The 13576-nt window shown below is 43.2% G+C and overlaps 1 protein-coding gene across 2 annotated transcripts; it reads right to left on the reverse strand.

The window, feature by feature from the left end:
- Nucleotides 1-8673: 8673 nt before the first annotated feature.
- Nucleotides 8674-13539, reverse strand: taf1a (TATA box binding protein (TBP)-associated factor, RNA polymerase I, A). Of its 2 annotated transcripts, none has more exons than XM_062468330.1 (11): nucleotides 13413-13539; nucleotides 13138-13282; nucleotides 12873-13036; nucleotides 12659-12772; nucleotides 12022-12220; nucleotides 11598-11719; nucleotides 11361-11519; nucleotides 11184-11250; nucleotides 10954-11095; nucleotides 9268-9413; nucleotides 8674-9101 (listed from the first exon to the last, which is right to left on the reverse strand). In XM_062468330.1, exons 1-11 carry the CDS (start codon nucleotides 13428-13430, stop codon nucleotides 8902-8904), a joined length of 1476 nt encoding a protein of 491 aa, XP_062324314.1. In that variant the 5' UTR covers nucleotides 13431-13539; the 3' UTR covers nucleotides 8674-8901. The 2 variants fall into 2 exon arrangements, with proteins under 2 accessions (XP_062324314.1, XP_062324315.1); XM_062468331.1 differs by having other exon boundaries at nucleotides 10954-11077; nucleotides 13413-13538.
- Nucleotides 13540-13576: the final 37 nt, after the last annotated feature.

Consider the following 13576-nt stretch of genomic DNA (forward strand, 5'->3'; position numbering starts at 1 on the left):
GAGAAAGGGGGTTTTCCCCCTTGTCCTTATCTCCAGAGCAGGAGCTTCAAAGCTTCTGGCCCAGCATGGGGTCAGAAGGTAGACCAAAATGGCCTTACAGTATGGAGACAAAGGATTTTAAGGAAGAACTAACTTTTCTGGATTTACAAACATATTCTCAAGGACTACATTTACATTTATGCATTTAGCAGACGCTTTTATCCAAAGCGACTTCCAAGAGAGAGCTTTACAAAAAGAGCATAGGTCACTGATCATAACAAAGAGATAGCCCCAAACATTGCGAGCAGCCAAAACATGAAACATACATGGTGGAAAACCAAATAAGTGCCAAAGGGAAGAACCATAAGAGCATGCAGGTAAACAAGTTACAATTGAACAACATGAAACTCCCCACAAGAGTGCAAGAGTGTACCTGTAGAAAAAACAATCAACAGTAAAATATTTCACAGCGAGTACAATAATTTGAAACCGTTACAACTAACCAACAAGAGCAACAAGTCTCTCAATACGAGTCATTGTGATCCTGGAGGAAACTAACATCAGGTCCAGCCAAGCATTCCTAAGTGACGTTGTACTCCCGGAACAAGTGTGTCTTGAGCCTTTTCTTGAAGGTGGGGAGACAGTCAGTGTCCCTGATGGAGGTGGGGAGTTGATTCCACCATTGGGGGGCCAGACAGGAGAAGAGCTTGTGTTGGGATAACGTGACTACATGGCTCATGGACACTATTTCAATGACAGTAGTTGATGTGTTATAATGTATGCTTTCCCTTTAATGCTGTGTTGATATAATTTGATGTTTTAATGTAACTTCCTTTCCTGTTATGATAAATCAGTCAATCTTGATATCAAAATTATTTTAATCTACAAACTAAACCATTTATTAATGTATTGTTATATTTTGAAGTATAAGCAATACATGGACATTTGAAATAGCTGAACTCTGAAAAGTTATCAACCACTTCACACCCATACATCAATCTCAGGATGGACGCCCAGGTGAGAGTAACTGACCAATCAAAGAGTTCACCTATAAAAGGATACCCCCCTTTTGCAAGGATTTTAAAACCCCGACGCACAAGCAAACCTTGCTTTTTCGCAAGGATTCACCGGAAGTGTTCGCGACACATCTGACCTATCCTTCTCAATCAGCAACTCACTGGACCACCAGGAACGAAAGATTCCTTTGCTCTAACCGTTTGACAACAACAAACGGAACTTTGACTCTTCTTCAAACTGACAACAGTAACTGCGATATTGCTACATTTCTTACTTGTGAACATTGGCATATTTGATTTAATTTGTTACGTTTGATTTTAGTTTGCAAATGATTTAACCTAACTTTCATTAGGATTAGTTAACATACTCTCCCATTGTTCTCCAGAAGCCAATCTCTCTCTCTCTCTCTCCCTTCCCCCTCCCCACGCACTCTCAACCTACCATCTTGTACCAACCCTCATCATAGTTTAGGACCTACTGTATACAGTTCAACTCAACTCTCTCAACTAACCTATAACTTCTCTGGTATTTGTTCATTATAATTACATTTCCTTAAATAAATCATTGTTTATAATACTGGCGTTATCCCTCACGTTATCTGATCTGCTTTACTTTCATAGAATTCACTACTTAAGATTAGACTGATTATTACGAAGGCTATTATTCAATAAGGTTTCCTCTGTCCCTTCAACAAATAAGAGGTGGTGCCCCCAAGAACTACATACTTTATTATAAATTAAGTATTGCTAATCTTAAACGAGCAAACCCGCTACAACAGTTTGTAGAAAGGAGAAATGGCAAAGACGTCAAACTGTTAAGTCCAAATACCATAGCAGAACCATCATCCCAACCCCTTCCCTACTTCTCCCTCTCTACCACCATATCATATTGACTTTAAATCTCCTGCAGCTCCACCACTATGTCACCCTGGCTGTCACTTTCTAAGGCTGGATTTTAGCTTATGGTTACAAATCCTTAGGGCCTTGCAGGCCATATCAGGCGTGACCCGTGTTCGCTCACTGATGTGTGTCTGTGTGTGTACTTGGGCTTGTGTGTACCCACAAATGAAGAAAAGAAACAGAGGGATAAAGAAAAACAGTGAGGGAAGACCAACTTACCGTAATTTTCGGACTATAAGGCCCATCTGAATATAAGCCGCAGCAGCTAAATTGAATGATGTGTACATATATAAGCCGCGCTGCACTATCAGCCGCAGGTGTTTTAATGTTTAATAACCATATGTAAGGGTTCGTGCACAGAGGTGATTATCAGGAAATATATGGCTGCTTGAGGAAGCTCCCATTTATTAACATTTCAATAAACAAGTTGCATATTTGCATAACGTATTCAAGTGTTACCAGTGTGCGAAATACGGGGGGGGTCGACTCCCCGATTAACCCATGAGCCCCCCTGAAAGCCTCAGAAGCTAAATTTGAAGGCGGTCTCAATTTTTTTCTAAATAAATAAATATGGTCACAACATTTTTTTTAAGCTCACCATGTTCAGTATTCAGAAATCAAAACATTTATTCACCATTTTTTTTGCCAAGCGGAGCCAGCCAGTCCTGTGCGCCAAACAGAAACGTTGAGAAGTCAATGGCTAGCAAGCGAAAGCTAACCAGAGTGTATCATTCACACACTTTGGGTTCACATCCAAAAAGGTGGCACTCAGAGATGAAGAGGCACCGAATGACAATGCTGTTGCAGCTAGCACAGTGGGCCCACTCACTACCAGAACAGAGGATCCTCTCCCACCCAGTGATTCCCCAGAAGAAACGAGGCCGAGTGCTCCGAAGACGCAGCAGGTGCTGAGGTAACGTTAGCTGCTACTGCTGCTAGCACAAGTGACTTGCCGGCTGGTTGGTCAATGAAGCAGGTGGGCGCATGGAAAGACCGCAACTGTCTCCGATAGGCTATACCTGGCATTTATTCAGTTAATTGCTCTTGTAAGTGCGCCAGATTGGTGCCAATCATTGTCATGTCTGCATAATGCACAACGTGCATCCAACCAACTTTAGCCAATGCAACCTCTTATGTCAGTGTTGCTTTCCGAATACTAGCCTACGATATAGAATAATAGTAGAATACTAGAATAATAGCATATCGGATTATCAAAAATGGTTAAGTGTGTGCGTGTGTGTGTTGTCATGTAGGCTATAGACTGATTGTCTTGGCTTGCATCCATAAAATAGTTACTGTAATGTTATACCTACTGCCAGTAGCGGACTGACCATCGGTAGCGCCATGTTTATTTTACATAAAGCTCCCAAAAAAATGTTCGCTCAAATCAGCCAAAATGTTTTGCCTGCGCGCCATGCGCGCTCGCATTAACTGTAGAACTCCCTACTAGCATCACATCAAACCCAGAATGTGCATGCATTAGCAGGGCACTTTGGTGGCGTATACGGGGCCGGTTCTGGTGGGCCGGTTTGGATCAAAGTCCAAGGCCTATTTTTACTCCCAGTCCGTCCCTGCCTACTGCATATTGAGCCAATTTAGATTGGTATTGCGCAACAATCGAGAGATGGGGACCCCCCGAATATTGACGGGTATTTCGCACACTGAGTGTTACCATTTAGTGCAATAGTAGCTACAGAACATATACTGTGCTGTGTAAACTGTACTGTATCACAGCGTTTCAGACACACAAACTTTTCAACTTTCAAACTTGAACGGTGCGCTCCCAGCGCACATACCGGCAGTGATCTACAGCAGTGGTTTTCAACCAGTGGTCCTTGAGGGAGTGCTAGGGGTTCCCCAGCAAAATTAGTTAATAGCGTCAAAATCATTTAACCACTTAACTTTGGCTATTTTTGAAAAACCTTGAAAAAGTGTGCACATCTTTGAATATTTATATTTTTTTTAAACGAAAATTCACTGATATCTTAGTGGTCGTTAGCTGTAAAAATCCATAGATTAGCCGCACCGTTATATAAACCGCAGGGTCGAAAAATGGGGGAAAAAAGGCGCGGCTTATAGTCCGAAAATTACGGTAATTCAATCCAGGAGGCACCGCATCAAACAACACGGAGAAATCTCAAGGAGCATGCCGTGTCAGGCATGAAATTAAAACATCTTCCCTTTCTCTCACCCCCTCTATCTCTCTGTCTCTGGAAATAAGGTAAATTAAGGCTGCAGCCTGCAACACTGATTAATTGGATAAACAAGTGTGATGCCTCGTTTTCTTTTCTCTGTCGCTTTTGAAGAAGATATTAGCACATGAGGCAATTCAGAGGTAAATATTGGATTAACACAGGGTTAAAGACATCTTGTAAGAACACACATAGAAACTGTACACAGAAGCCCGCGCATCTGGACTGGAAGGTGCTTTGTGTGTGCCCAGATAGGACCTCATAAAGAACACATGAAGCAGTTCAGACTGGCCTTCATCAACAGGGGTCAGCAACTTCACTGTCCTGTACTGAGGCAGGTGCTAGAGGAGAGAGAAACAGAGGGATGGTGGGGGTGCTTGACAGAGAGGGAAAGGGAGAGGGAAAGAGGAAGTATGGCTTTGATGAGCAGTCAGCTGGGGAGGGGGGAGATGTGCTCACTGATCTGTTCACTCACACATACACCTTGTGAAAGCCCCTCTGTGTATGTGTGGTGCTCTCTCTCGTTCGCTCTGCCTCCACACACACACACACCCAGAGGGCCTTGGACTATGCACTCAGTTGACCGGCCGCTCTATTTCCTTAACCCTTGTGTTCTCCTCGGGTCATTGTGACCCTTCAGTCATTGTGACCCCCCCCCACGTGTTTGCGCCAACTTTACCGCATACAAAAATAAATTGAAGCATTTTCTTTTAACCGTCGGGCTGTCTGGCCCGTATGAGCAACCGCACACAACTGGCAAGCTGCAAGAAAATCATTACAAGCACTTCCACTTATTAAATTGGCGTGGGTCCCTTTTCACAGAATGCCCCCACCCCCTGGTCAAAGGACTCACATGAGAATAAGGAGTGTATGTAGGCCATGGTCCTTCACAGCCTCACAGAAGATAACATGAAAGAAAATTCCTTCGTCAGTTAGGGTTAAGCACCATTCACATGAGCCATATGAAATAGAAGGTTGTTTTGAGGAAGTGTGGTACAGCACATTTGTTAGGCAATGTAAAACGCAAAACAGTTTTAGCTTATTCTCTGCACATTGCATCAAAGCCAAGGCTGCCTCCAGCCAACTGCTGTTTGTGTAATGTCTCTTACAGTTGCTAGAGGCATCCGCTGCCAGATCAATCCAAGTTGCGAAGGAGCACTTATTCACACCACCTCCTTCTCTCTATGGGAGATGGACTTGAGAGAAAAGTCATTGTGGGTGCATTCAGATTGGAGCTGAGGGGTGGAGAAGGATGTTGGTCTGACCACCATTACCCCCACCCTTCAGCTCTCTGTCTGGAGAGGCAAACTGCGTTCCGGCCCACGCTGGCCGGAAAACACAGGGAAGGACAATAGATGTGAGATTTCCATCACAAATGAGTGAAGGACAAGATACACCATAGTGAGTGAAAACACTGTTGAGGGGGAGAGAAGGGAGAGACTGAGACGGCTAGGAAACAGGACAGCAGCTGAACAGACACCTGTGAAAGAAATGGGACAACACGATAACCTTGCCCCTGTCATGTCACATGCCCATAGTCAAGATCTGGCTTACAACATAGAAACCTGGGGCCTCATGTATAAATGTTGCGTACGCACAAAAAGCTTGCGTACGCTGGTTTTCACGCACACTTTGTGATGTATAAAGATTTACTTGACGTGAGAATGTGCGGGCCGTCACAGAAACTTTTGAGCAGACGTGAGAATGTGCGGACCGTACGCAAAGTCTTGTCTGGCTCTGTAACATGGCGAATTCTAACTGAAAAGTGCCAAAACTCACCAAACATTACAAAATAAAGTTTCCACTACTACGTTTATGACGTTGACTATTCAAAAAACATAAAAATAAAAGTTTGATCATTAATGTGGATGATCACATCAAAATGCCAAAACCCAAAACAGGAAATGCTATAGCCTTCTGTTTAATCCGCCACCACTTAATAACTTCTGTTAAACTTGAGGGTGTCAAACAAACGACAAAATCACTCAGGAAATGCATGTCACGCTTACCCTATAGCTGCCATGCCGTTACGATGCGCCACCACTCGTTTACATTTACATTTATTCATTTAGCAGACGCTTTTATCCAAAGCGACTTCCAAGAGAGAGCTTTACAAAGTGCATAGGTCACTGATCATAACAACAAGATAGCCACAAAAACATTGCGAGTAGCCAAAACATGAAGCACACATTGTGAACAACCAAAGTAAGTGCCAAAGGGAAGAACCATAAGAGCATGTAGTTAAACAAGTTACAATTAAACAACATGAACCGCTATAAGTGCAAGTGTACCTGTGGAAAAAACAAGCAACAATAATAAAAACAATATATCACAGCGAGTACAAAAACTTTAAATCAGTTACCACTAACCACAAGAGCAACAAGTCTCTAAGCAAGAGTCATTGTGATCCTTGAGGAAACTAACATCGGGTCAAGCGAACCATTCCTAAGTACCGTTGTACTCCCGGAACAAGTGCGTCTTGAGCCTTTTCTTGAAGGTGGAGAGACAGTCAGTGTCTCTGATGGAGGTGGGGAGTTGATTCCACCACTGGGGGGCCAGACAGGAGAAGAGCTTGTGTTGGGACCGGGCGGTCTTGAGCGGTGGGACCACCAGGTGGTTGTCTGAAGAAGACCGTAGGTGACGGGTGGGGGTGTAAGGCTGCAGGAGAGACTTGATGTAGACGGGTGCAGTCCCGTTCACTGCTCGGAAGGTCAGTACCAGGGTCTTGAATCTGATACGGGCCATGATAGGTAGCCAGTGGAGAGAGATGAGGAGCGGGGTAACATGGGAGCGTCTGGGTAGATTGTAGACCAGGCGGGCTGCTGCGTTCTGAATCCTCTGAAGAGGGCGGGTTGCACATGCTGGGAGACCAGCGAGCAGCGAGTTGCAATAGTCCAACTTGGAGAGGACAAGTGCTTGGACTAGCAGCTGGGTGGAGTGCTCAGACAGGTATCTCCTGATCTTCCGGATGTTGTAGAGGGTGAATCTACACGACCGGGAGACTGCAGCAATGTGGGCCGTGAGGGAGAGCTCGTCGTCCATGGTAACCCCAAGGTTCCTGGTAGAGGATGAAGGGGTCACCGTCGCAGATCCCAGTCTTCTGGTATGAAAGCTGCGCAATCGTTTCTTCATTTAAAGTTTGACATTTCTTCTTAATTTCTGCCATGGTCCGGTTCTCTGAACCCACAGCATTTATGGCCCTATAATAATAATAATTTTATTTGTAATGCACTTTACATTTAGCTAAATCTCAAAGTGCTACAGGTTAAAAACAACAAAGGGCTTAAATAGTGACAGTTTTCCACTCTGCCGACTTTACTTTGTCGCTAATACCTGATGACAGGCCACCAAACAGGACACATTTTCTCGCCTCCACCTCTGTTGTCAGAACCTCGATCTCAAAGTCACCGTATTTCTTCGAATAAACGCTGCGGTGTTTAAGGTTCATTTTTGGTGCGGCGTTTATTCGAGGGCGGCGTTTATTCGAAGAAGTACGGTAATTCAGACAAAGACATGACCTCAGGAGCGCATTTATAGTCCATCTGCATATTCATTTATGGGAGGAGGCGAGGCGGGGTCAGTGGCTCATTCACGTGCGGTCAATCTCACGTTGATTGTGATTTATAAAGGAAAGGTGCGCAGGACCTGGCGTACGATCGGTTTTATACATGTGAATATTTCTGTGCGTAAGTACTTTTCGAGTTTTGGCCGTACGCCATCTTCTGGTATGAAAGCTGCGCAATCCTTTATACATGAGGCCCCTGAAGTGTAAAGCCTACTATTTATCAATTATAAATGCACACTCACCACACACACACACACACACAACTATACCAGTCGGTAAATTCCTAATCATGTGAGCTCAATGTAATGATTGAATGCTTGTGCCCAAGGGGTGAATTCATTCAGTAGGCAGAAATTCTGCTAAAGTCATGCATTGCACTAAACACAATCTAATATTACTGTTCTTATGTTACCAAGCACAGAGAGCAATGGGTGGATAAAAATAAAATAAAAACATCTCCTTAATTCAGCCATTGCATCTAAACAAAATGTTATATTACAGTGAAAATTGCTTTATTTGTCAACCACAAACTCCTTCACAACAGCAATGTAAACAGTCCCTGACAAAGTGTGCCATTGCCCTGACAGTGCAGGTCAAGAAGCAGTGAGGTTCAGAAGCACCAGAATCCATCTCTAGGTTCCACCTATTTAGCTGAAGCTAGCAGACCAGTCCCACTGGAGTGGTGGCCTGTGAAACTGAGCTGTGTTACCCAGCATCGAATGACTAGGGATTGGGGAAGGCGTTACAGGAATCAGACGTCTGTGTTGTGATGAGAAGAGGTGGAGAGACAGCACCCCACCCGCCTTCCCCAACACTGGTACTGTACTCATCTCCCAAACGAGGAGGTGTCACTCATGTGAGCACATGGAGACAGCAGACTACAGGACAGTTCTTGTTGGTTGAGGCGTGAGGTCAAGCCAAGAGGGGAGTCAGATCATTGAATACTGATTCCAAACGGAGCCCAGTTTGAGTTAATCTGTGCAGTATCCACTTTCCAGTCAAACATCAAGACCAAGTGAGGTAGCATTCCCCCATAGAACACAGCTGTTCCTTTTAAACATTGAGAAGTGGTAAGCTTTACAACACAACACAGCCACAGCATGAGCCCCCCCTGGTGGACACTAGGGTCACAGATGCAACAGCAAAGGCCTCAGAACGCTAGTTTTTGGTTTGCTGCATCTCTGCTAGTAACGTAGTGAAATTGTAACATTATCCAAATTATTACTAATTCAACGGTCCATGTAAAAAGTTATTCCTGAGTATTAAAGACTTGGTCTAACACATTGATCGTTTGTGCTGTCTTCCTCTTCATGTCTTGTTTTAGTTCACGCTTTCTCTTGAGGTGTTCCCGCCTTTTTCTCGTGGTCACATCATTTCTCTTTCGCTTAGTCTTGCGAAGTGATGCACCTCTGCACTGTCTCTTCACCTGGTAGCTATACATTGACGCAGCTGCCGAACAAGTTTTGTAGTTAATAGCAAAACAGAATCTGTGTGTTCATTAAATAATTTATTAAAGACTTAACATGCATGTTTTGTCTGCTCTGGCTAAAGCAGCCAATTTCATACTGTTACTCTGCATGATATGCTAGCACATGATAAATAATGAATAACTTACATGGGCAAAGGACTTCTGCCACAAAGATTTTCATTTCCTCGAGTTCTCCGTTCTCCTTGCTTGAACTGGAGTGTGTAAAATGTAGAGCAGACCACCAGTCTTTTCTTTTCACCATCAGCTCTTCAACAATCTCCGACCATCCTTCACTAGGGTGGACATGCAATACCATTACCCCACAGCAAAAGCAGCAATGCTGCATCCCAAAATGGAACGATGGAATGCTTGAGAAATACTACCATTGCATTTCCACCCTGTAACTTGACTTACGCCTGGGACACACTGGCTGCGAAGCACCTGGGAGCGCAGCCCTTTTCCTTGGACCGGCCACACACAAGGACATCTCCATACTATGAGCCCCCCCCCCCCCACAAACATGAACACACATAGACCTATATACACACACACACGACAGCATAGGCCAATTAGGGCCATTGTAAGTTTACAAAAAATTGCGAGACATAGAAACTCGTACATTTGTGAGAAAACAACTAGGATATTCTCAGAAATTATAAAGTCACAACTGCGCACTAAAGCTATAGATAGACCTCATCCCAATCAGTAGTCCAATGTTGTTTCCTTCTGAATAGGCCAGGTTCAGGGTAATGTCTTTTCAAAGTCAGAATGCTTATGACAATCCAGTGAATAAGATAAAATCACGAGAATGCCCTTATTGCTAAATCCGATAAAAAAATAATAATTTGATAAGGTCATCCATTACAGCAGGCATACTAAGCAGGCACGTTGCTAGACAAAGCTATTGGGCACAGTTCAGGGACTTAAGTTTGATATCAGCTTTTGTAGGGATAGTTAATAGTTAATGCAATTTGTTTTGCAATAACTTGAGCGCAAATACAGTTTTTTGAGCTTCATGTAATATCATCTGTTGGACTCATGTAGTTATTATGTAAAAATAAGATGATCAGTTGGCTTATCATTTAGAAACTTTATTTTTTCTTGTTTCTTTTTTTAATTTCTGAGGCACTCATCAGTTTGTGTTTTCAGTTAAACTGCTGGTTAAAACTCAAACTTTTAACAATTAATTTTTATTGGGCCAGTCATAGGTGAGCTATTGTTAATCAATTGTTACAACATACAACATTGTTTAAAATAAAAAAAACCCTGATTGATGATTGCATTGACTGACCAGCCAACATTAGTCAGTTGTTTCTAAACAGTAAACTGTGTTTATTAAAAAGAGTGAGATAGACGAGCAGGCATACACTTATGCAGGAGAGACACCAAAACCTTAATTACAAACCAACGAGAAATGTTGGAAGTAATGTTTGACGACTTAATCATCAAAGTTGCTAAGTAGCCTAGACCTACAATGAGTTGTATGACCTGGCATGTATTTTACAAAGACTTTGGCAAAAAAGACTCATGTTGCCACGTTATGTTGGGATGATGTTGCAACGGCTGTTGAAGTAACAAGTTGCCTAAATATAGCTTATGCCATGTTCATGTCAGTGTTACATGTGAAAAAGGAAAGCTCAGAGGAGGTGAAAGGCTTGGTGACCGGCACGGAGAATTGCGCGTCTAGTGTGAACAGCCTCGTGCAATTCGTGGCCGATCGTGGCGCTTTGCGGTGCTCGGGGGCGCTTTGTAGTGTGTCCCAGGCGTTAGACAATCCAGTGTCATCTCTTTCAACGATGTAGTCCAAATGTGGACGGATGAAGCACGCCTTACCTGGTCCTCAGCCTCAGGAGGATGTTCTTCACATGGCTCCAAACATCCAAGCTGTTCCTCCAGCAGGCATAGTCCAGGAGATCCAGGCAAACACCCAGAGCCTTCCCAAAGTTACTCTGCTTTCCTGGGGAAATAAAAAGACCTCCATAATTTTGGGGGGGGGGGTATCGGGAGTATTTGTCATTAACAAACAATGTTACACTACGCTACATGTTAAGAGTTGTAGTTACCTGACTGCAGCAGTAAAGAACAATATTCCAACATCAAATCATGACTCGGAACCATAGCATGCAATATCTGTTTGATAGAAAATTGACAATTGATACCATTAATGCATGACCAACTACAACTTTGAGTGGATCCATTTGATACAAACTGAATTAAAACCGCTTATGAAGACGTTTTACCTTCAACACTTGAATCTGTTTTTTTGGAAGGGCATCATGCTTCTTCAGGTACTGGTAGAGATACACATGTGCATTCGGATTGGGGGGGAAACTGTTGTCGTAGGAATAGTTGTTCAGAACCTTCAGGGCACCATCATGATCGTTGTAGAATTCTAGCATCTGCAGTTATCACACGTGAAACATGGGCTGATTATACAGACTTCTTCATGAGTAGGACTTCTTGTTATCTAGACTCACATCAACATAACTCAGAAGAAAAGGATCCCAGACACCAGGTGTCTTCATGACCTCCTTAAGGTTGACAGAGGACTGACGGAAGTAGCTGTGCATCTCTTGGATGGCACCTGCATCCGGATCATCTAAGACACATCCACCACGTCATAAATAAATTAGATTACTCTTAACATTACAAGAAAAGCTATATTTTTATGTGGAATACAGAATTATGAGCACAGCAGGAAGCCATTCAATCTAAGGTTCAATCTATTGAAAATGTAACAAGCCAATTCTCTAATTGAGGGCTTCAGTCCCCTGTAGGTGCAGTCATGCTTCCTGGCCTATAGGGGATGTTGTAGCACCAAATATGAATCTTCTCAGTCTTTCAGAATAATATATAATAGATGTTTGGGGCTTGGTTTCTCAACATACTGGATTTCCTTACCTGTGCTGGAGAGTGTGGCTTTCTTATCACACCAGATTAAGTAATCCAGGAAGCCTTTGTAGGCCTGGATCAGTTTTATTCTCTGGGACTGGCCTGCAGATTGCTTGCCATACCTCCAGCTCTCTGCAATAGACAGCTGACGTTTGGCCTCCTCAAACTGTCCCTTTACCAGAAAGTGGAAGGCATGTTCCAGACAGACCTGTAAAAACGAACACTTCAATACAGAGCACATAGCTTTTTTCAGCTAATAATTTGCTGTGTCACCTGGCGAGGGCACCATTTCTCGTCAAGTGACGCAAGATCAGCTGCGTTTGAGGGGCCCCTAAACATTTAATTATATTAAATTTAGTCATTTATCAGACGCTCTTATCCAGAGCGACTTACAGTAAGTACAGGGACATTCTCCCCGAGGCAAGTAGGGTGAAGTGCCTTGCCCAAGGACACAACATCATTTTGCACGGCCGGGAATCGAACCAACAACCTTCTGATTAATAGCCCGACTCCCTAACCGCTCAGCCATCTGACTTCCACATATTAGTAAAAAAAAAACACTTCCCTTTTGACAGTTTGAAGATATAACCATAACCATACTTGCAATCATTGCTATGTCACCAGCAACCACAGGCCAAGAACATACCACCAGGTACTGCTTCACTCCAGAGTTTTTCATACGCTCATAGAAGCTATTGTAGTCTTCCATCTTGGAATTGGGATTGTGATGTAAAATCTCGGTGCCCATCCTCCATATCATCTAAGAAACAATGAGAAAACAAACACACACACACACACAAATAAAGACCCTGTCACAAAATAGTTTCCATATGTTCAGTTGAGCTCCTAGGCTACTGTACCTCAGATTGAAGTTGTGGCATGGTTGCGGTTGTGTCCTCTAGTGTCTGACAATAGCTAGACATGAATTGTGATGCCTCAAGCCACCGATGGTGCAGCATGGCCTCCCTGATCTTTTGCAGACATGTCCTTATGGTCTTGTGAAAACCACTTTCTTTAGGTGTCTCTAGAATAAGACAGGGTTGTAGACATTGTGCTTATGGCAAGTATGATATAAACTACAGTTGCACACCATCATAATGTAATCAGCAGGGATTTGGTTCTCACCTTTGAATACAGAAGGCGCCAGAGGAAAGTTTGATCTCTTGCCTTGTGATTTCTTCACGTGTTCTTCTTCTGGGGATTCATATTCACCCTCTGGCACAATCACTTCTGTTGTTAGGTCGTCCATGATCTTGAGTCTCAATCTGCCCTACGCATAGACAAGCAATACTACTTTAGACATTAATATCTACCGCCCAACTGATTGTGAAAAAGATTAAGTAGGCCTAGATGTAGACGAAACAAACACCCTCTTTCCTCCTTTTCCAGTTGAAACGTACTTCCTGACTTGCTGTCATTGGTGAAAATGCTTCTTCTACGGTAGTTGGAGACCGTTGGAGACATAATAAAGTCGTGTATTGCCATCTACAGTTTTAAACATAGACATTTTAAAGAGAAATTTATTAGATTTGAGACGGTATAAAAATGTAAACATTTTGCATTT

This window comes from Osmerus eperlanus, chromosome 8, assembly GCF_963692335.1.
Source record: "Osmerus eperlanus chromosome 8, fOsmEpe2.1, whole genome shotgun sequence".
Lineage (NCBI taxonomy): Eukaryota > Metazoa > Chordata > Actinopteri > Osmeriformes > Osmeridae > Osmerus > Osmerus eperlanus.

Excerpts from the sequence above, each read along its gene's own strand:
- taf1a (XM_062468330.1), bottom strand. Across the intron at positions 13,037-13,137 it reads GGCGCCTTCTGTATTCAAAG|AGACACCTAAAGAAAGTGGT; the intron begins GTGAGAACCAAA and ends GTCTTATTCTAG. Across the intron at positions 9,414-10,953 it reads CTCCTGAGGCTGAGGACCAG|TGAAGGATGGTCGGAGATTG; the intron begins GTAAGGCGTGCT and ends TGTCCACCCTAG.